The 20,492-nt window shown below is 46.8% G+C and overlaps 2 protein-coding genes across 2 annotated transcripts; one reads left to right on the top strand and one right to left on the bottom strand.

The window, feature by feature from the left end:
- Positions 1-720: 720 nt before the first annotated feature.
- On the bottom strand, positions 721-4,034 carry ALKBH2 (alkB homolog 2, alpha-ketoglutarate dependent dioxygenase). Its single transcript, XM_073312485.2, has 3 exons — positions 3,339-4,034; positions 2,368-2,566; positions 721-1,549 (listed from the first exon to the last, which is right to left on the bottom strand). The coding sequence occupies exons 1-3, from the start codon at positions 3,607-3,609 to the stop codon at positions 1,240-1,242; spliced, it is 780 nt and encodes a 259-aa protein (XP_073168586.2). The 5' UTR covers positions 3,610-4,034; the 3' UTR covers positions 721-1,239.
- Positions 4,035-8,264: 4,230 nt separating this feature from the next.
- UNG (uracil DNA glycosylase) lies at positions 8,265-15,733 on the top strand. Its single transcript, XM_073312932.1, has 7 exons — positions 8,265-8,360; positions 9,095-9,307; positions 9,430-9,525; positions 9,998-10,095; positions 11,013-11,101; positions 13,050-13,228; positions 13,783-15,733. Exons 1-7 carry the CDS (start codon positions 8,265-8,267, stop codon positions 13,921-13,923), a joined length of 912 nt encoding a protein of 303 aa, XP_073169033.1. The 3' UTR covers positions 13,924-15,733.
- Positions 15,734-20,492: the final 4,759 nt, after the last annotated feature.

A 20,492-nucleotide genomic window follows, 5' to 3' on the forward strand; every position in this document is an offset into this window, starting at 1 on the left:
CCCCGCCCCTGGATCACTAGTGGTGGTGGCGGCGATAGATGAAAGATCTAAGCAACAGGGGCATCCAAAGACACGATGTAGGAACAAGAATCCTACGAAGCTTGATTTATTCTAACTCCTCAGTTAGTCTCCAGAAGCAAATTTCCAGTTATCAGGCACTGCTCTCAAAATACAACTATCTGAACTGGGACAAGGTGTCACAATTCATAGAGAAGCTTCCTCAGCAGTCCCCTACTGTCTGAGGGGTAGTTAGTGGGCCAAACATCTCTGCAGGCAGCTCTAGACCCATCTAATATGGCAGCATATTCAATGACTACTGCCACTGATGTGCAGGGCTTCATGATGATGTCTTATACCTCCTGGATTTGTATTGGCAAAGGAACTGAGGAAGGCCTGCTTATCCCTTTCTGCCCTCGGGAGGTCGGTGTGTGAGGTTATCTATGGAGTAGGTGCAATCCCAGGGGACACTGCTGGTTAAAAGAATTCTATCTCAGGCACATACGCAACAAAAGTGGAATCCATCTGGACAATACATCTCCAAGAACCATAGTTACTGTAAGATAAGTAACAGTTCTTGTTGGTTTGTTGGTATATATCTTCAGAAGCTCCAGAACTGTGCAGTCCTGTTTCCAAACCTGCACCAGTTACAATCAAATTGTAAAGGGGAAGTTTGTCATTTAAACAATCAGCATTCCCTTCTTGTAGAAGAATCTTTTATTTTTATTTAAAAAATATACATGACTCAGTTGTAGAGCAGTCATGCGCTCCCATACATTTCAGACTTACTGGGAATTATTACATTCTATAGTACATTAGTATTTAGTAGGCAGCTGTACACACTTGAGACTTAAAAACAAAAAACAAGGCATACTCACTGATAGGACTACCATGGGCTTAAAAATAAACCTCCCTTCTGAACCAAGGAGAATAGCATTTGAAAAATATACTATCAGTCTACAGTAGTACTTGGCTGTAGGAATATAATCTTGACATCCAAGATCAAGTGGTTGCCATATTTGTAGCTAAACAACTGCATGTTATTCCCCCTGTTTGCTTTCCTAATTTAAATACACTCATGTGACAAAGCTTGCACCACAGCAAGGTTCCTATCTCTTGCTATATATGCAAAGGAAAAGGCAGTGTTTGAAAGAGAAATTGATTTATGACATGGAAAGAAAGTTCTCATTTTCAGAGGTAAAAGGGGCTATTTAAAGCTAGACGTCAGGTTGTTAAATAACTTCATTTTTTTGCTAAAGCCATCACTTTCCGAAATGTCAGGTTGATTCTTGGGGCGAGCACCTTCTTGCGGGGGGGCAGGCTATGATACCAGTGCACGTTGGTGGGGTAGTTCATCATTAGTAAACTGCCATGGGCCAGCTGCAGCTTGATTGGCTCAATGTGGCATGAGGCGTTTTTCCCACGGGAAGCACCATGCCTGAAGAAAAAGTCTCTGCAGGCTCCAAAGGACACTGACGCGATGGGACTCTGTGGAACCAATTCTCTCTCATCATCTCGATGTTCGCCTATGTGATCACAGCCATCTTTATATCTGTGAGGGGGAAGATTAAATTAGTTCTTCCATCAACTGTACAAGCGTATGCCAAGACACTGCTTTACTTCAGCATATTTATTTTTTATTCCCACACATGGAGACTGTTCCTGGAAACCACAGTTCAAATCTTAATTTAGTCACAAATGAGTCTAGCATTCTCACCCTCCTGGATGCTTTTCTACCACACAAAACTGACCCACACACTTGCGAGTTGGTTATTTGGATGGGAAAGACTGAGGGGCTCCCTTGAAACGTAACTGCCTTAGCCTCACAGACAAATCTGCATTCTGTGCAGGGCTTGAATGGAAGAGAGTTTCCCGTGACTTGGTTATGCTTCTGCAGAACACATTGAAAATGTGCTACAGTGTGTTCCAGGCAAGCGCATATCTTGGAGAGAGGTTCCCTCCCTCACTTCTCTCTTTCCTCCTCGAAAATGACCCAGTTCAAACACCAATTCTTTGCTTGGTTTGCGGTCACTGGGATGCCACTCGGCTGAGCCTACTCCTTGTCTCAACAGGTGTGCAAGGAACATAGGATTGGGTCCCTGGTGTTTAATCATGCAGCTGTAACAGAACTATCTCCATTTAGATACTACAATGCAGACACTAAAGAAAGAGCTTAGCTTTTTGAATGCTTTCAAGTACTCTATTAGCTAGTTAACGCTAAATTGGAAGTTGCATATCCACAAATTCCTTTTCGAGGGTAAAATGAAGTGGCGAATAACTGCTTAATGATACCTGATTAGTAAAATGTCCTACAATCAAACTGTTGCTTGAACAGAGAGATGCTTACTGCCATCAGAAATCAAATGTTACCTGTTAATAAGAACAAAATTAAAAGTGTGTCCAGTGGCCAGGGTGATGCGCTCTCTGATACGGTTGAGAACTGGGATCCATAGCTTAGGAGAAAAGGTAACACCTGAGTAAGTGTATGTTAACTCAGGATCTCCATATGTCACCTGCTTCCTTGGGATGTTGTGCCATTTGCCAAACACTTGCACTTTGGTAAGATCACCTGTTTGAATAAGAGTTTGAGAAAGTCAAGACCAATTTGCCCTCCTTTTAGATAGCTAAGTAGCAGTGTTTTTTTTAAAGTTTAGAGTTAGGTCAAGTGCAACTATCAATCATTCCCTCTGCAGAGCAGAGTACAACATATTCCTTGCTGTGCAGCTGCTCTGAGTGTGACTTAGAATGACAATGCAACTAAGTGGTACTGCACATCTTAGCTTAAAAACCTCTCAATTTTTAAATGTTGCTGTCCAGGAAAATGACGGGAAGCTGACTAAGACTAGAGATCTACATGTATGAGACTCCTTATGAGGGATGGAAATAGCACAGTGGTCTGAGCTTCTCCCACGTCACTCCCTGTTGTTGAATGAGAGGGAATAACTGTAAAATAACAGAGCTAAAAACTTGAATCCTTTCACCTTTCATGTGTTTTGTATGTTTCATGTTGTGGCCTTGATCACGCATAAACTTAAGAATGTGAGTGAGCTCGCTGCATTTATGTGCTTAATGTTAAGCATATGTATATTTGAAGGATCAGAGCCTACGTTTGCCACTTACCTGATCATGCAAACACATCTACCCATTGGGATCTTTAATCCCACTAAAGCCAATGGGAATCCACTTAGAAGTAAGAGTCTGAGTGTGCAGACTGCATGCAGGCTTGGGCCTTATGCGTAAAAACTTCCTCCCACCTATCCAATCCTGCACTGAAGTCATAAGGCAGAATTTGTCATGGCAATTAGAGATGGAAGAGACATTAGGTCCGTTAGTCTGTTTACCTTCAAAATATTCCACTTCCTTTTCCAGCTCCTGGAAAATCTTGTCAGCCTCAGTTTTGCCGAACAGGATCTTGTAATCGCAGTTCAGACCCTCAGCCCGGATTTGCTTCCATGGAGAATGCACCAAGAACTCATCTGCACCTGGCATTTCTGACCGGGGCCTTTTCTTCTCTCCCCCATCTCTCATACAGTCCAGCTCTCCTCCCTTCATCTCTAAGGGCTCTTGTTTGTTCTTGCCTGGGGAAGGCCTTTTGACCAAGAATTTATCCATTCCTAGCTGCCCCTAAGAAACAGCCATCAGCCTGCAACTAAAGGGCCTGATGGGATTTCACTCTGTTAGATTCTGGGCTGCGTGGAACTACAGTGTCCTGGGAAATTTTAAATGCTTCGTTGAAACACACATGTAAAATCCTTGCTCCCAAGTAACAGAGACTTAAAAATACCTTAATGTGAATCCTAACTGAGAGGGGGGATCGCTGTACCTCTGCGGAATGGAGGGCCAGCTCCACTGCACTCAGTTATTCCAGGGTAATCCTCAGTCTGGGCAATGCTCCTAGGGTCAGACAGATCATTACCGAGGACTCCACTGAAACTGGCCGGGCAGTCAGCTCGCTAAAGGCATCTAGGCTACAGAGACAGCTCTGGCAGGCCTCATTTCCAGCAGCAATACCTACTTCCCTCCCACTACTTCCTGTCTGAGACAGCGAGCCAAACGTTCCACCCTTGCTCAGCTCTCCCAGCCAAGCGCTTGTTGTGCTCTGCAAGGCTTGCAGCAAGGTCCCCTGGCACCACCTACTGGATCTTCTTAGAATCATTTATAAATGATTAGAAACCACTATCTGCCTGCTTACTGAATCCACCACATTATTTATGACCGGTTTCAGAGGAACAGCCGTGTTAGTCTGTATTCGCAAAAAGAAAAGGAGTACTTGTGGCACCTTAGAGACTAACCAATTTATTTGAGCATGAGCTTTCGTGAGCTACAGCTCACTTCATCAGATGTTTACCGTGGAAACTGCAGCAGACTTTATATACACACAGAAATCATGAAACAATACCTCCTCCCACCCCACTGTCCTGCTGGTAATAGCTTATCTAAAGTGATCAACAGGTGGGCCATTTCCAGCACAAATCCAGGTTTTCTCACCCTCCACCCCCCCACACAAATTCACTCTCCTGCTGGTGCTAGCCCATCCAAAGTGACAACTCTTTACATAATCAAGTCGGGCTATTTCCTGCATAGATCAAGGTTTTCTCACATCCCCCCCACCCCCATACACACACAAACTCACTCTCCTGCTGGTAATAGCTCATCTAAACTGACCATTCTCCAGGTTTAAATCCAAGTTAAACCAGAACATCTGGGGGGGGGGGTAGGAAAAAACAAGAGGAAACAGGCTACCTTGCATAATGACTTAGCCACTCCCAGTCTCTATTTAAGCCTAAATTAATAGTATCCAATTTGCAAATGAATTCCAATTCAGCAGTTTCTCGCTGGAGTCTGGATTTGAAGTTTTTTTGTTTTAAGATAGCGACCTTCATGTCTGTGATTGCGTGACCAGAGAGATTGAAGTGTTCTCCGACTGGTTTATGAATGTTATAATTCTTGACATCTGATTTGTGTCCATTTATTCTTTTACGTAGAGACTGTCCAGTTTGACCAATGTACATGGCAGAGGGGCATTGCTGGCACATGATGGCATAGATCACATTGGTGGATGTGCAGGTGAACGAGCCTCTGATGGTGTGGCTGATGTTATTAGGCCCTGTGATGGTGTCCCCTGAATAGATATGTGGGCACAATTGGCAATGGGCTTTGTTGCAAGGATAAGTTCCTGGGTTAGTGGTTCTGTTGTGTGGTATGTGGTTGTTGGTGAGTATTTGCTTCAGGTTGCGGGGCTGTCTGTAGGCAAGGACTGGCCTGTCTCCCAAGACTTGTGAGAGTGTTGGGTCATCCTTTAGGATAGGTTGTAGATCCTTAATAATGCGTTGGAGGGGTTTTAGTTGGGGGCTGAAGGTGACGGCTAGTGGCGTTCTGTTATTTTCTTTGTTAGGCCTGTCCTGTAGTAGGTAACTTCTGGGAACTCTTCTGGCTCTATCAATCTGTTTCTTTACTTCTGCAGGTGGGTATTGTAGTTGTAAGAAAGCTTGACAGAGATCTTGTAGGTGTTTGTCTCTGTCTGAGGGGTTGGAGCAAATGCGGTTGTATCGCAGAGCTTGGCTGTAGACGATGGATCGTGTGGTGTGGTCAGGGTGAAAGCTGGAGGCATGCAGGTAGGAATAGCGGTCAGTAGGTTTACGGTATAGGGTGGTGTTTATGTGGCCATTGTTTATTAGCACTGTAGTGTCCAGGAAGTGGATCTCTTGTGTGGACTGGACCAGGCTGAGGTTGGTGGTGGGATGGAAATTGTTGAAATCATGGTGGAATTCCTCAAGGGCTTCTTTTCCATGGGTCCAGATGATGAAGATGTCATATATATGCATCATAAGTGTACACAGCCCTGTTTAACAGGTGACTGGGCCGAACAATGTTATTTATTTTGTATGGCTTTGAGGGCTTCATATAAGGCTTTACAAAACTCAATGTCACTTTTATTGTAAAAAGAACAGGAGGACTTGTGGCACCTTAGAGACTAATCAGTTTATTTGAGCATGAGCTTTTGTGAGCTACAGCTCACTGCATCAGATGCATCCACAGTATGCATCCGATGAAGTGAGCTGTAGCTGTAGCTCACGAAAGCTCCTGCTCAAATAAATTGGTTCGTCTCTAAGGTGCCACAAGTCCTCCTGTTCTTTTTGCGAATACAGACTAACACGGCTGCTACTCTGAAACCTACTTTTATTGTAATGTGTATAGCTTAGTAAACACTCATTATAGCACAGCTCCTAGTGTTCTGGCCTAGAAAATTTAAGGCTGCATTTCATGCATGCATTCCAGGATCCATGTCACGTGTGTGTTCACTCCTTTGCTAACAAAATGACCAAATGAGGGATTTATCCCACATCAGTTATATTATTAATCATTTTTATTAAAGTTGTGCCTGACGGCCAATCAAGAATGGGGCCCATAGTCAGGTGCTGTACAAACACAGAATAGTAAACAGTCTCTATGCCAAAGACCTAACAATCTAAACAGACCAGATAGATCCAGGGTGGGAACAGGGGTAGAACACACCAGCGGAGTGAATGATGGGTTGTGGCAAATGCCATGTTAGTACCATATTTAAATTTATGTTATTTATTTATTTATTTATGGCGTAGGTGTACTTAGGAGGGGATCAGTTAAATGCAAAGGGGACGGAGACAGGGCAGAAGAGGGGCATGCATGGAATGAAACTGAGGTGCAAGTGCTATTCACAGTTGTACTGACAGGGCCATGGTGTTCTGGACCCCTAGTGTCGTTGGCACAACTTAAGAGGCAGCCTGGTTTACTGCATAAGGAGATAGGCTGGGACTCAGAAGATGTAGGTCCTAGTCTTGGCTCTGCCACTGACTTGCTGGATGACCTTGGGTAAGTCACTTTCCTCTATTTAGAGTGTAAACTCAGGGTTAGCAGGGTCAGCATCTGTATAATACTTAGCACAATGAGGCCCTAATGTGTTGAGGTTACTAACCAGGTGCAGTCATATAAACAATAATAATTAACTTTAATTGTAATGCACACAAGTCCCTGTTGATTTTTTTCAGCTTCCTCTGACAGGATGATAGGATGAGTTACTTAGCATTTGTAAAGAGCTCTGAGGAACCTGTCATGTAAGAGTTCAGTTATTTTATTTTGCTTGCCAAATAGCCCTTGTTCTGATCCATCAAAACCCACCTGTGTTGCACTGCACTGAAGCTCCAGAGAGATGTGGTGGCCAGCCTCAAAGTGCCAATTTCTGAGTTTGAAAACAAGATCAGGGCAGGCTGGGAATGGACAAAGGCTGACTGCAAGAACAGAGGGGAGAAGTGTGCATGTTCGCTCTGCCTTCTTGGGACGACAAACCACACAAGCACAGCCAAAGCTTTCAACGGGCAGAACTAGCTTCTCCACTACTTGGGCAGTACCTTTGGAGTTGAGGCTCGTGTCCCCTCCTGGTGTCATCCCCCTGCTTTATTCAGGCCCAGTTCTTCCGTTTCTATCACAGCAGCACCCAAAGAGCTGTCAGGGTCAGGGCCCCATGGGGCTGGGCACTCTACGGGCCGTGCAGCCCGCCTCTCCCCGATGCTCTGTCATTGCCCCCCTCACTGCTGCTTCCACCCCATCTGCCTGCAGGCCACACAGCACCTGGATTAGAGTGAAGCGGGGGTGAACCCCTCAGGAGAACAGGGGGAGGGGGATGCATGGGAGTGCCAGAGGGGAGTGTGGGGGGCAGGTGGGATACACACAGCAGGGGGGAGCAGGACAGACCCAAAGGTGGGCGGGGTGAGTCACTGAGCGTGGGCAGGGGGGTTAGATCCACACGGGAACTGGGAATGAAAACCAAAGCCTGATAGCTCAGTGGTTGGAGCATTGGCCTGCTAAACCCAGGGTTGTGAGTTCAATCCTTGAGGGGGCCATTTGGGGATCTGGGGCAAAAATTGGGGATTGGTCCTGCTTTGAGCAGGGGGTTGGACGAGATGACCTCCTGAGGTCCCTTCCAACCCTGAGATTCTAGGATTCTACCCACGCGCGTGAGGGCTCTGAGGGGCGGGGGAGGAGACTGCCCTAATGCGCACGCGCTGACTGCGTCTAGGGTCCCTCTCCTGCACGTGCTACGCCCATGCCCCCCTCCCCGCGCATGCGCACTCGCTTGGCGCCAATTTCGGGCAGTCCTTCAGCCAGGCAGCCGCCTGCCACTGCCACTGCCGGCTCCCGTGTGGGGAAGAGGCCGCCTGTCTTCGGCTGGCCGGACCGCCGCCGGGTCCCGTGTGTGGCCGGACCCGCGGAGCCCACCCGCCGCCGGCATGATCGGCCAGAAGACGCTGCACTCGTTCTTCCGCGCGGCGCCGCCGCCGCCGAGGAAGCGGGAGCGCTCCCCGGAGCAGGGCGGGGACGCTGAGGTACCGAGGGGCCGGGCGGGACCCGGGGGCAATCCGGGCAGGCGAGGCGGCGAGCCCGGAGCACAATTCATTTAAAAGTCCCGCCGATCAAAGCGGCGCCGCTTTGGGGGATTGACCAATAGGAGGGCTCTCCGTGACCCACGGTCCAATGGGAGCGCAGAGCTGGGAGAGGGGTGGGGCCAGACAACTGGGCGGGACTTCGGTAGTCACTGGCCGGTAGGGAGCTGTTTTCTATTCTCCGTGTCCAATCGGAGGAGTGTGACTGGGCGGGGTTGATAACGCGGGGAGGTCAGTCGGCGGGCCTTCATAGCAAGGGGCCAATAAGGGGAGCGGTGGCCCTGCCAGCGCCCAATGAGGAACGGGAGGGCGCGGCTAGAGTGCCAGGAGCGCTTTCTGTGACTGAACGTCCAATAGGAAGGGCGCTCCCATGGGGGAAACACGCGCTGTTTTCCCGCGAAGCAGCCACGTGTTTGCGCGGCGCAGGGAGCAGCTGTGACTTAGCCCCGCCTAGGCTGGGGGCCCCAAGCGGCCTCCACTGCGCCCGAGCCCGGACGCTCCGGCCACAGTAGCTCGCCTGCGGTACCCCGGGGTGGCTGGGAGCGAGCTGCGCCCTCCCGGCCCGGCGCGCCCCTCCCTCCACTATGGGGCGGGCCTGCACCTGGTTTCTCCGCGCGGGGCAGGGCCGCCGCGTGCTGCGCCTCCCCTGCAGCAGTCTCTTGTGTCGCGACCGCCAGGCCAACTTCGCCAAAAAGCAGAAGCCGGTGGAAGATGAATCGGGGAAGGCCTCGCCCTGCTCCCCTCCGCTGAGCCCCGAGCAGCTGGAGCGGATCCGCAGGAACAAGGAGGCGGCTCTGCAGAGACTCGCTTCGCGGAGCGTCCCCGCGGGGTTCGGAGAGGGCTGGAGGCGGCCGCTGGCGGGGGAGTTCACTAAGCCCTACTTCTCCCAGGTGAGCGCGGGAGGCTTTGCCCGGGGGAGGAGCGTCTTGCTGCGGCAGCTCCTCTGTAGGTGGCCGGTGCCCGCCGCTCTCCCTTGCCTGTACTGACCGCGCACCACCCCTGCTTCCTCTAGCTAACGGCATTTGTAGCAGACGAGCGAAAACGTCACACCGTCTACCCACCGCCGCAGCAAGTCTTCACCTGGACGCAGATGTGCGACATCCGAGAGGTAAGTGTCCCTGGGGCGACCCCTGCAGTGCCGGGGAGAGAGTCGGGATTTGCCGCCTTTTGTTGTTTTTGATAATAGGATGAAAGCTGCATTTGCAGTCAGGCTCCAGGCTGCCACGCATGTGTTCCACTCTTCATGGTTTTCTCCCTGGAAGGTTTAGGATGTGCTTTAGGATGTGAACCCTGCTTTGTCTCCTGTAGCGTTTGTATACTTTGCCCCTGTTTTCTCATCTAGATACTGAAATACGGATTTATACATTGGTTATTTCCATCCATAACTACAACATAATATTCTTAAAAACTTTAGCTGTTTTCTTGGCCGCTTTTCCCCAGGCCTTCCCCGTTTCTGCACTGCTTTCTTTCAGATGCAGCTTGGCTCTGATCTACAAATTTTTGCTTTGTAGCAATATATTAAGTACTAAATATTAAGAAATATTGCTGGCATATCAGTACTAATTTGTGTCTGTGTTCAGGTAAAGGTTGTCATCTTGGGACAAGATCCTTATCATGGACCCAGTCAAGCTCATGGACTCTGCTTTAGCGTCCAGAGACCTGTTCCACCTCCACCTAGGTATGGTTATGCTTTATCTGTTTAAAAATCTGCCACTGTTTACTAGGTAGGTTATCTAAAAACATACAGCTGTTTGTGACTTTGCCTTTCTGACTACCTTTGAGGTAATTGTTTTGTGATTTGCTGAAAAATTAACTTTATAACATATGACCCAGTATTTTTACTTGTTGGGGAGCAGAAAGGTATCAGAAGAGTGACTTGTATTGAATTTTAAGGTGTATGCTTTGTGGGAAAGATCACCTTGATCAATGGGTCCATCAGTCCTCACAGAGAGAGCGCTAATCACAACACATCATTCGTGTTGTTCTAGCCAGTCCTTCAGCCACCCGCTAAACAGGCTGTCTGTGGCACCAGACACCCAATTGGCATAGTGCACCACAGCCCAGAACCTCTGAGCGATCTGCCAGTCTCAGCCTCCCAAGTAGCTGGGATTACAGGCACGTACCACCGCACCCAGAGCTTTCTGGGAAAGAATTACTGCAAAAATAAATGGATGAATTCTAGATAGACTTCTGGCTCCTCCAAGGTGGTGATGTATTCCACAGATTTGGGCTCCAAACCTATGAAATTGGGTTTCCATGCCGATCCAGTTTTTTACCAGATCCAGTTATTTACTCAGGCCTCCATCCTGCAAATCTTTAAACAGATGCTTACCTTTAAGCAGAAGTGTGGTCCCATTGCCTTCAGTAAGCATTTGCATAAAAGTTAGCAGGATCAGGGACTTGGTATAAATTAAAGGGAGAGGTGAAGAAAAGGACCTGTCATACACATCAGATGAGTATAACTTTCCTAAATGGGAGTTCAGTTTTTTAGTTCTTGGTAAAAGTTTCAATTGTAATATACACAATCATTAACTTGTCTGTTTGATAATTTCACAGAAATATTCTAAAAATCGCTTCCATTATTTTTGTTTGCAGTTTAGAAAATATTTTCAAAGAGCTGTCTGCAGACATAGAAGATTTCACCCATCCCGGTCATGGAGATCTAACTGGGTGGGCCAAGCAAGGTAATCAATCCGTTCATCCTTCCTGGGCTCTTCATTTAGACTGTGTCTGTACTAGCACTTACGTTGGCAAAACTTTTGTCGCTCAGGGGTGTAAAAAACCACCCCTCGGAGCAGCATAAGTAGTGCTGGCATAAGCGCTCTTGTGCACAGGGTTCTGTCTGCGGGAGATGCTCTGCTGTTGACATAGCTACCGTCGCTCGTTGAGCTGGTTTCATTATTTCGAAGGGAGAGCTCTCTCCTGTCAGCATAACGCGGCTCTGAGTGCTCTTACAGCAACACAGCTCTATCAGCACAGCTGTGCCGCTGTAAGCTTTTAAGTGTAGACGTGGCCTAAGTGGGGATCTTCCTCCTCAGTGAGTAGGTTGTAGTAGCAATGCTAATCGAGTTCAGGGGCGGGGCAAACTTTTTGTCCTCAGGGCTGCATCGGGTTTTGGAAGTTGTATGGAGGGCCTGTTAGAGGAGGGGGGCGTGGCCTGGTCCCCACCCCCTATCCACCCCCATGATGGCCCCCCACAGGACTCCTACCCCATCTAAACCTTCCTGTTCCCTGGTGGACCCTCTGGGACCCCTGCTTTATCCACCCCTCCCTGTCCCCTGACTGCCCCCAGAACCCCTGCTCCTGACTGCCCCCTGCTGCCCCATCCACCCCCCCAGTCCCTGTCCCCTGACTGCCACCGGAACCCCTGTCCCTCATTGCCCCCTGCCGCCCCATCCAACCCCCCCCCCCCTCTTAACTGTCCCCCTCCAGGACCCCTGCTCCCATTCAACTCCCTTGCCTTCTATCCAAACCCTGCCCCCTTACCACGCTGCCTAGAGCACCGGCGGCTGGCGTTGCAGCTGCACCAGGTCAGGCCGGGCTCTGCAGCTGCACTGCCCCAGGAGCTCACTGCTTTGCCGCCCGGAGCATTGTGCCGGCAGAGCAGTGAGCTGAGGCTGTGTGGGGAGGGGGAACAACAGGGGAAGGGTCGGGGGCCAGCCTCCCAGGCCAGGAGCTCAGGGGCTGGGCAGGAGGGTCCCACGGGTCGTAGTTTGCCCACCCCTGATCTATTGGTACTTTCCAAACTACTTGGCTGAGATTTATTAAAAGGAGCCATTTAAAAACCCCAGCCTTTTAATGTTCGTAAAGCGGGTAAATAATACTGAGTCGAAGCATGTAAAAAGTGAGCGTGTGCTTAACCATGTCAGCCTTGGCCTTACACCAAATAATTGTCTTCATGTTCTCCCGACAAAGCACATGTGCAATGTGCTGGCCTTTTTAACAAAGATAAGAGTTTAAAATTTTTCTTGGGGTATATTCTCTGTAATAACTCTGGCAAAATTCTATTTGCCTGGCGAATAGCTTTGAGGAGTGAGTGAAATAGCATCCTTTTTATTTATTTATTTAATTTCAGTTTTTGGTTTTTTGTTTTTTTTTAATTGGGCTTGGCTGCTGTGTAGTTGCCGAGGGAGGTGGTGGAATCTCCATCATTGGGGATTTTTAAGAGCAGATTGGACCAACACCTGCCAGGGCTGGTCTAGATAATACTTAGTCCTGCCATGAGTGCAGAGGACTGGACTAGATGACCTCTCGAGGTCCCTTCCAGTCCTATGATTTAATGCTACTGACTCAGCATTATAGTGGTAAATCTGTTTATGCGGGCATGCTGTAATTTTAAAGGAAAACTCCATTAAAGCACTATTAACTTACAGGAACTATATTTAGCCCCTAAATGGGTCTGTTTCTTAAATGGGTTTCTTAGTGACTTATTTTCTCCCTGCTTCGACAAATGGATTGTTTGAAAACTTTGTACTGGTATCTCTTATTGATAGTTTCCCGTGAACAAAAGATTAAATGATTTTTTTTACCATTGCAGATCCAGCAAAAGACTGGAAGAGAGCTTACTACTTTGTAAACTAATTCATGTATTCTCTGTCCACACTGATATGTTCATGTCTTGTTTGTGATTAGGAGTACTTTTGCTCAATGCTGTCCTCACAGTCCGAGCACACCAACCTAATTCACACAAGGACAAAGGCTGGGAACAATTCACTGATGCAGTGGTGTCCTGGCTAAACAATCATTTGGATGGACTTGTCTTCATGTTGTGGGGAGCGTATGCACAGAAGAAAGGCAGCTCTATTGATAGGGTATGGTTTAATTATTCCATCTTTCTAGAAGTCCTATTGCTTCTTGCTTCACTTGGGACATTTTGGTAGGATGCCATCCACAGGGGGCTTTTGGTCATAAGTGGAAAAACTGGTTGCTGCTGCCTACTATTAAACTAAAAAGGCAAGTAGACAGTTAAGGGTCTCAAGTTCACTGTCCACTGTGCGTGTCCACTTCTGTCACCTCTTTTTGTTCCAACAATGCTTATCCTCTAGGAACAAGAACAATCAGTGTGGAAGAAGTTAAGATACTGTTGTGTGAAGAGCCTCAACATTACGATGTGTAGTTCATCTCTCCTAGGAAACTTCCCAGAACATCTTACACTCTTTGTTGCTGTTTGTTAGAAATGCAGCCATTTATTGAGTGCAGAAAGCCTGGGCTTCATAGCAAACCTATGTGCTCTTGTTTTTAACTCGAATAATGAAAAGATACTTGCAATTTCATTTCTGTATTTGATAATAGCACAGATGAGCAACCTCCATCTAGGATCTGAAAACCTGCAAAATTTCTCATTCTTATCTCTAACTTCTTCCAGAAACGTCACCATATTCTACAGACTGTCCATCCCTCGCCTCTCTCTGTGCACAGAGGGTTCTTCGGTTGTCGGCATTTCTCTAAAACCAATGAACTGCTGAAGAAGTCTGGCAAGAATCCCATTGACTGGAAAGCACTCTGAGCTACAAACATGAACCGGGGAGTGTAACCTGAAATAGCCCTTCTATCAAGGATCATCCCATTCTTGAAAAATTGGGCTGGCATGAGAATTATTCTTTACACTTGGTCTAACTGAAAAACAAAATGGCCTACTTTGCAGAAGTGCTACCTTTTAAGTATCTTTCTTTTTTACATACTGTATATGTTAAAGGGGAAAACTAGAGTTTGATGTAAAGAATAATGAAACTTCTAGGTTGTCAAAAAATTTTAAGCTAAAATCTGTTTAGCCTGTTCTCAAACCAAAAACCATGTCTGTTCTTTGCTCAAATGGAACTATATAGGGAATTCTCATATTGAGTTAAACTTATACGAAATTCAGTTTTTGTGAGCACCCTTTTATGGTTAGTGAAACACATCTTATTTGCTATTTTCTCCCCTGTATTTACCCAAACATAAAATCTAGATTTAAACATGGGGGGGAAAATGGAAGCACCTTTATACTCTTACAGCAAAAAAGCTAGTTACTGTTTGTTCTGCTAAAGATCTGTTTAACCCAGTTTAATTTTCCAGGTATCAATTGTTTTCTATCAGGCAGCTGGACTAGATGTGTGTGTTACTGAACATGCCTTTGAACTCCCTGAGGATTTCAGGGCTAATATCCCAGACAATTGGGGAAGTTGTGACCAATATTAGTGATGTTTCTCTCTTTCATATGCAAAGTACTTTGATCGTATTAAACTCACCATAAAGTTCCATTGGGCATATAACACCTCCTTCTAACTACCACAACAGCCTGACTTCCAGAAGACGTATTCTCATGTTATTTAGTTACGTGTCTTTTGTCACCTGCATATGTACCTGCTGATGACAGCTGAACTTCAAGGTGATCCTTCAGGATGGTATTAGAACATTTCATGTCACTCTTCAACATGTTTGAATGTACAGTAAAATCAGGACACCTCAGATGTAGAATTGGTTCTGTGCATTTCATAGTCATGAATGAACAGAATTGTCTTTATTTCACTTTTTTGAACCTCCTCTCCTCCAGTGTGTACCTTTCTTCCACCAGTAATTACAGTTTTGCTTTCATTCAGAGCTGGTCTGAAGTTGGAGGTGCCTAGCATCTCTAAAGTTACGGAGTTCCTTCTTCTGAAAAGATACATGTTCTTTAGCACATCACAAGGGGGAGCAATCTTGTTCATAGTCCCTGTTTGGCATCTGGTTAGATTGTGCAAACCTATTTCTCATGCCATACTGATCCAGCAATATTTGCTCAGTTGAGATTCCCATTGAAAACAATAGAAGTTTTGCCTGAGTAAGATCTACAGGAGTTGGGTCAACTACTTCAAAGTGGATTATTGCCTTTTATTTTTTTATTTTCAGTATGTTGCAAACTGCAGTATGGAAGTGACAGTGAGCAAAATGTTCAGGGAGAAAAGGATCTGTTTGCCACCGTGATGGCTGGCTCCAATAGAAATTGAAGACCTCACTCTGCTCCCACAAAGTTGGTGACAGAACTCCCCCTGATGTCAGTGGGAGCAAGGTGGGGCCTTGATGACATTCTAGGATTTCAGATCTAGCTCTGAATTAATTGATTCTTTTCTATTAACTGTCACTGAGTAGAGAAAAAGTTTAGTGTATCCCCTCTGTGAAACTGCATCCTTATTTTGTACTATACTAGTACATTTTACACTAGTACCTATGTATGGAGAAGCCATTTCTGAATCTTTGTCCCAGTAGGTAACACTAGTACAAAAGAAAAGATTCTATGTTTTCTATAGATATTGTTTAACCAGGGTGTTGTTTTTTAAATAAAAATTCTACTTTCTTTATGCTATTGTGCTGGAATCATTTACTTAGCGTCCCCCGTGTTAAGTTCCTCTTATCATAAATGTTTTCTCAAAGATTACTATGTTTTAATATGAATTTTTTTTGGAAAACGGTTTACAGCACACTGTTTTCCAAAAAAAATTCATATTAAACATAGTAATCTTTGAACTTGAACTCTTACTCCTACTTCTCCATCCTACTTTCAGTTTTCACAGACCTGTTTTTTCCCCTCAAAATATTCCTTTGTACTTCTAAACTCTGTAATTCAAATGAAAATAAAACCTAGTAGCTCACCTTATCTAAATCTTCCTTCTACTCTAAGAGTCAAATAGAACATATCACTTTCTGAGAGTGTTTCCTCAGCTGGCATCCTGTAAATTAAAAACAAAAACCAAACACCTGTATGAAATATACCCATTACCAATATTGGTTACCTCCATAGCAGCTGAAGTACAGACCATTATCAAAAAGAAAAAGAGTACTTGTGGCACCTTAGAGACTAACCAATTTATTTGAGCATAAGCTTTCGTGAGCTACATTGGATGCAGTGAGCTGTAGCTCAGGAAAGCTTATGCTCAAATAAATTGGTTAGTCTCTAGGGTGCCACAAGTCCTCCTTTTCTTTTTGGGAATACAGACTAACACGGCTGTTAGTCAAAGACCATTATCACTTGTTTCCTTCTGCAGAACGCTTTACATGTGCAAGGTTTACACCTTTCACCAAAATGGGCCTCGATAGTATCCTTCAATAATTAGGCCATTCTCTTAGTCCATTCAGCAGTCCCTAGGCAACATTCCCTAGGGCCCCTACTGGAGAATATTAGACTACACAACGTGGCCCCCTGGCCTTAAGTCTGGTGTAGGGGCATTTGTACAATTCCAGTGGAACTATTTCCAGTGTTTTATATACTCTTACTGTGGTTGGAATTTCCAGCAGCTCCAGGCTTGGAGGAGGCATGGAGCTGGTTACTCTGCAAACGGGCTAGCGTGTCAAACATAGACGTAGCCTTGCAATGCTCTAGGTTTGCCTTTCCTTTTATAAAGAGCTCTGAGACCTTAGGAGGAAAGCCCCGAGCGTATCGGAGTGATCTGGGCTCAAAACGAAATGCAAACAGACTTGGATCCGAGTGTCTAGACTTGTTTTCACACCTCCGGGGTAGCCGTTGTGCCTGAACTCCCCAGCGCCGTGCTGGCCTCACGGAGACGCGGCAAGCGCCGGCAGGGAGCCGCACGGGGCACACGCGGGGCCGCATCTCCCGGAGGTGCGAGGGGGCCGTAGGCACGCTCACAGCCCCGGGCCTTTCCGCGCTGGGCCTTTGCAAACGCGAACTCCGCGCACGGCCGCGGGGACCGGCCGCAAACAAAACCGCGCCCCGGGCCAGGCCCGAGCGGAGCCGCTTTGCTGCCCGGGGCGCCGCCGGGCAAGAGCCGCGGGCTGAGCCCCGAGCTCCCCCCCCCCACGGGAGCCCGGCCTCGGTTGCCATGGCAGCCGGCCGCTTGTGAGGTGCGGCCTGGCCTCCTCCCAGGCGCGGGGCGCTGCCCCCGCTGCGGGGTCCCCCCGGGCGGCGCGTCCTCCCCAGGCCCCGCGGGCAGGGTGGGGCGCGGGCTGCCGCTACACCCCCGCCCCGTGCTACCCTCACCCCGGGGGGGCGGGTCTGGCCCCGGCACGCAGCCGCCGCCGCCGCCGCAGGCGCCTTCCCCGGGCAGGTGAGCCAGGCCCAAGGCCTCCCTGCGCGGCCTGAGGGGGGTCCGCCGAGCGGTCGTTGGCCAGGGACCTGCCAAGCCCCCTGCTTCTCAGAGCTGCTCCCCCAGAGCTGCTGCTGCCCCCCCCCCCACCTCGGCCTGACGCGGTTTCCATCACATGCAGGGTTTACATCTCGGGGGCTCCCCGCCCCCCCACTACCCACACTGTTCCAGCCCCCCCCCCCCCCCCCGTACTCCCCCTTTCCTTTGAAACCGGGACCTGCCCCATGGCCAGCGCGGGGTGAGCCCCAGGGAGAACCAGGCGGGTTGGTGGCTGCTGCTGCTGGACGTGTCTGGTGTTTCAGTTTTATTTCCAAAGCCCCCCGAGGGACCCCGGCGCGGGGAGGGCAATGCACCGCACCCGGGGGAGGCACGAAGCTAGAGGCCAGGGAGCTCCCTTCACCGTGGGCTTTCTGGGGCAAGGCTGGATTAATATGCAACCCGCTGTCACCGGTGGGCTTGTGAGCCAGGCTGTCCAGAGTTAACCCCTAAGTGCGCAGCGCGACAAAAGGGGGGAGTTCAGAGAGCGGTGAGGCACTGATTTTGTGAGAGGAAAGCAAGGCAGCAGGAACCTCTCCGCCCTGGCCACGGGTCTTTGAACAAGATAACTTCAGGGTTTTCTTGCCTGTTACTTGCACTGTGATCTGTCACTCCTCGCTTAGGGGTTATGGAAGAGCGTTTATTGTTTAACTTCCCCACTGACATACCAAGCTTGATTTATTCTTTTTTTTTTTTTTTTTTTTTGGTAGAAGGGTGGGTGAACTGAGTGGTGAGAGTCCTAGGAGCAGTGGCTTGTACTCCCTTCCAGCTCTGAAAATGTATCTCCGGCCTAGTTTGCATCACAGTCCTGCTCCTCTAATCCTGGGCCTCTCTTCAGGGACTTGTGGTTTTGATAATGTGGCTTAAACAAGGATTAGGATGATACCTTCGGACTCTCTCTCCTCTGTGATCTAAAACAAGATTTTGTCCTTCGTACCTTGTTAAAAGCCTTTGATTAGCTACAGTTTATTTTCCTTGCTTAGAAAGGTAATGACGTTGTGAGGATTTATTTCTCCTTATCACATCCTGAGATAAACAGAGAAACATTAATGGAAATTCAGCTCCCAAGAAGATTAGACCTCCCTGCTGTGTGTTACAAACTTTTCTTTCCAGACAGCAGGCTATTTCTGTCCCAAAAGAAAGCAACAGCTGTCAGGTACCATAGTAAATTAACCACTAGAGGGAGAGTTTGGAATCCCAAAAGTGCAGTGAAAAATTGCACAAGAAGCTGAAGTTGGCTCCTTATCCATGGTTCAGCCCCTTATTCAAAGGCCAAAATTACAAATTAAAATTTACAAATACATCAGTGTAAGATTAAATTTTTAGCAATTTCATCAAATTAATAAGATTGAATCAGATAAAAATTCAGTTTGTAATTAATTAATTATTTATTGATTAAAAATCCAGTAAGGAGCTGGCTTTTGATTGGCTGTAAATGACAAACTACGTTTTGGGTCACCTGAAGTAATGTGTCCCTGTGACCGACAGACTTTTCTGAAGGAGCAAGGACATGGCACTTGTTCACCTGAAGCTTCGTTCTTGAGCAGCATGCCTCCACCTTTCTTCTATATTTTACACAAGACTTGAATAAGGAGCTGGGTTTTGACTGACTGTATGTGCCAAAATGTGTCTCAGGTCACCCCAAGTGAGGTGTCCCCATGTCTGTCAGATTGTTGTGAAGGAGCTTGTATAGTAGTAGGATCAGCATAACACTGGGACATTCACTTGCTGACCCAAAGCTTTGTTCTTGAACAGTGTGGAGTGAGCTATGATGTGCCCACCCCACTTCCATTTTGTACACAGGACTTGAATAAGGAACTGGGTTTTGACAGATTGTATGTGACAAAAAAGCTTCAGGTTAACCCAAGTGACACATCACTACGACCATTATTTTGTTATGAAGAGCTGGGGATATGCCACTCCCAGAGGTGAACTTTTATTTCTGGTCTGACAAATGTATTACCCCAATTTTTATTTTGCGTCTTAACTAACAAGAAAAATGCAGTATGCAATATGCATGTAAAAAAATCAACAAAAGCAGTATTTGGCAAATTTGATGCAAATGCAGTTGTAATGTTTTCACAGAAATTGTATGGTGGTTAGAAATGAAGTCTATGGGAACTTTTGGTTTGTTGTTACATGAGTTAAGGACAGGAAAACTGGCTAAACTGATAGAACCGTGTTTAATTGTGTGACAGATATAAACACATGGCTTATGGTCAGTGTTGTGTCTTGTGCTCATTATGTAACAAAAATAATAAGGGGGACACTGCTTGGGCACCATTGACTCCCCAATAATCATGTTTACTAACTCTATGCAAAAATACAAGGCCTAGTTGAATGCACACTGCTGCTCTGAGTGGTTTCTGATGGCTTCTAAAACATAGAAAACGGAGTACCACAAGAGTGCTCACAAACTACTTAAATGAATACTACCATATTCTTATATACTACAATTACTGAACCTGCTAGTGTCTTTAGTATTGCTCTGAGATTTGTACAACACCGATGTGTCTTAGTGCACTTTAACAGAATTTGGATAACTCTTTTTGGTGGCTAGAATATCACCACCTTTCCTTTTTAATTCCATCGTAGAAATGCCAGCCTTAAATTTGATTAAGCATGTGGAAACATACAAAATGCTTCCTGGTGTTGTATGTTATCTCAACAACTTTGTACCTATAATGACAACAGCTTTGCTTTAATAAACTCTGTTGTTTATGCAAATAATTTTGATGACTTCTGTTGAACTAAGCAATATTTAAAACATTATTTTAAATATTAATGATTTATTCAAGTTGCATGTAAAAGAGCTACAGAGAGGACAGATGAAGGATTTTTTGGGGGTTGGGGGCATGTCATTTTTGTCTGAATAGTCAGTGAGTGGTGGTTAAAAGAGGCAGGTCATTACTTTAAGAGGATTCCACCAAAATGCATCTTGTTTTCTTTCAGTTTATTTCCTGTGATGCACAGAAAGATG

The sequence above is a fragment of the Lepidochelys kempii genome, chromosome 15 (genome assembly GCF_965140285.1).
Source record: "Lepidochelys kempii isolate rLepKem1 chromosome 15, rLepKem1.hap1, whole genome shotgun sequence".
Taxonomy (NCBI): Eukaryota; Metazoa; Chordata; order Testudines; family Cheloniidae; genus Lepidochelys; species Lepidochelys kempii.

Coding starts and splice junctions, on each gene's coding strand:
- ALKBH2 (XM_073312485.2), bottom strand. CDS start 3,609: ATGGATAAATTCTTGGTCAAAAGGCCTTCCCCAGGCAAGAACAAACAA. Junction 2,567..3,338: donor GGAAGTGGAATATTTTGAAG/GTAAACAGACTA, acceptor TTATTCAAACAG/GTGATCTTACCAAAGTGCAA. Junction 1,550..2,367: donor AATTTTGTTCTTATTAACAG/GTAACATTTGAT, acceptor TCCCCCTCACAG/ATATAAAGATGGCTGTGATC.
- UNG (XM_073312932.1), top strand. CDS start 8,265: ATGATCGGCCAGAAGACGCTGCACTCGTTCTTCCGCGCGGCGCCGCCG. Junction 9,308..9,429: donor CTAAGCCCTACTTCTCCCAG/GTGAGCGCGGGA, acceptor TGCTTCCTCTAG/CTAACGGCATTTGTAGCAGA. Junction 10,096..11,012: donor CCTGTTCCACCTCCACCTAG/GTATGGTTATGC, acceptor TTTTGTTTGCAG/TTTAGAAAATATTTTCAAAG.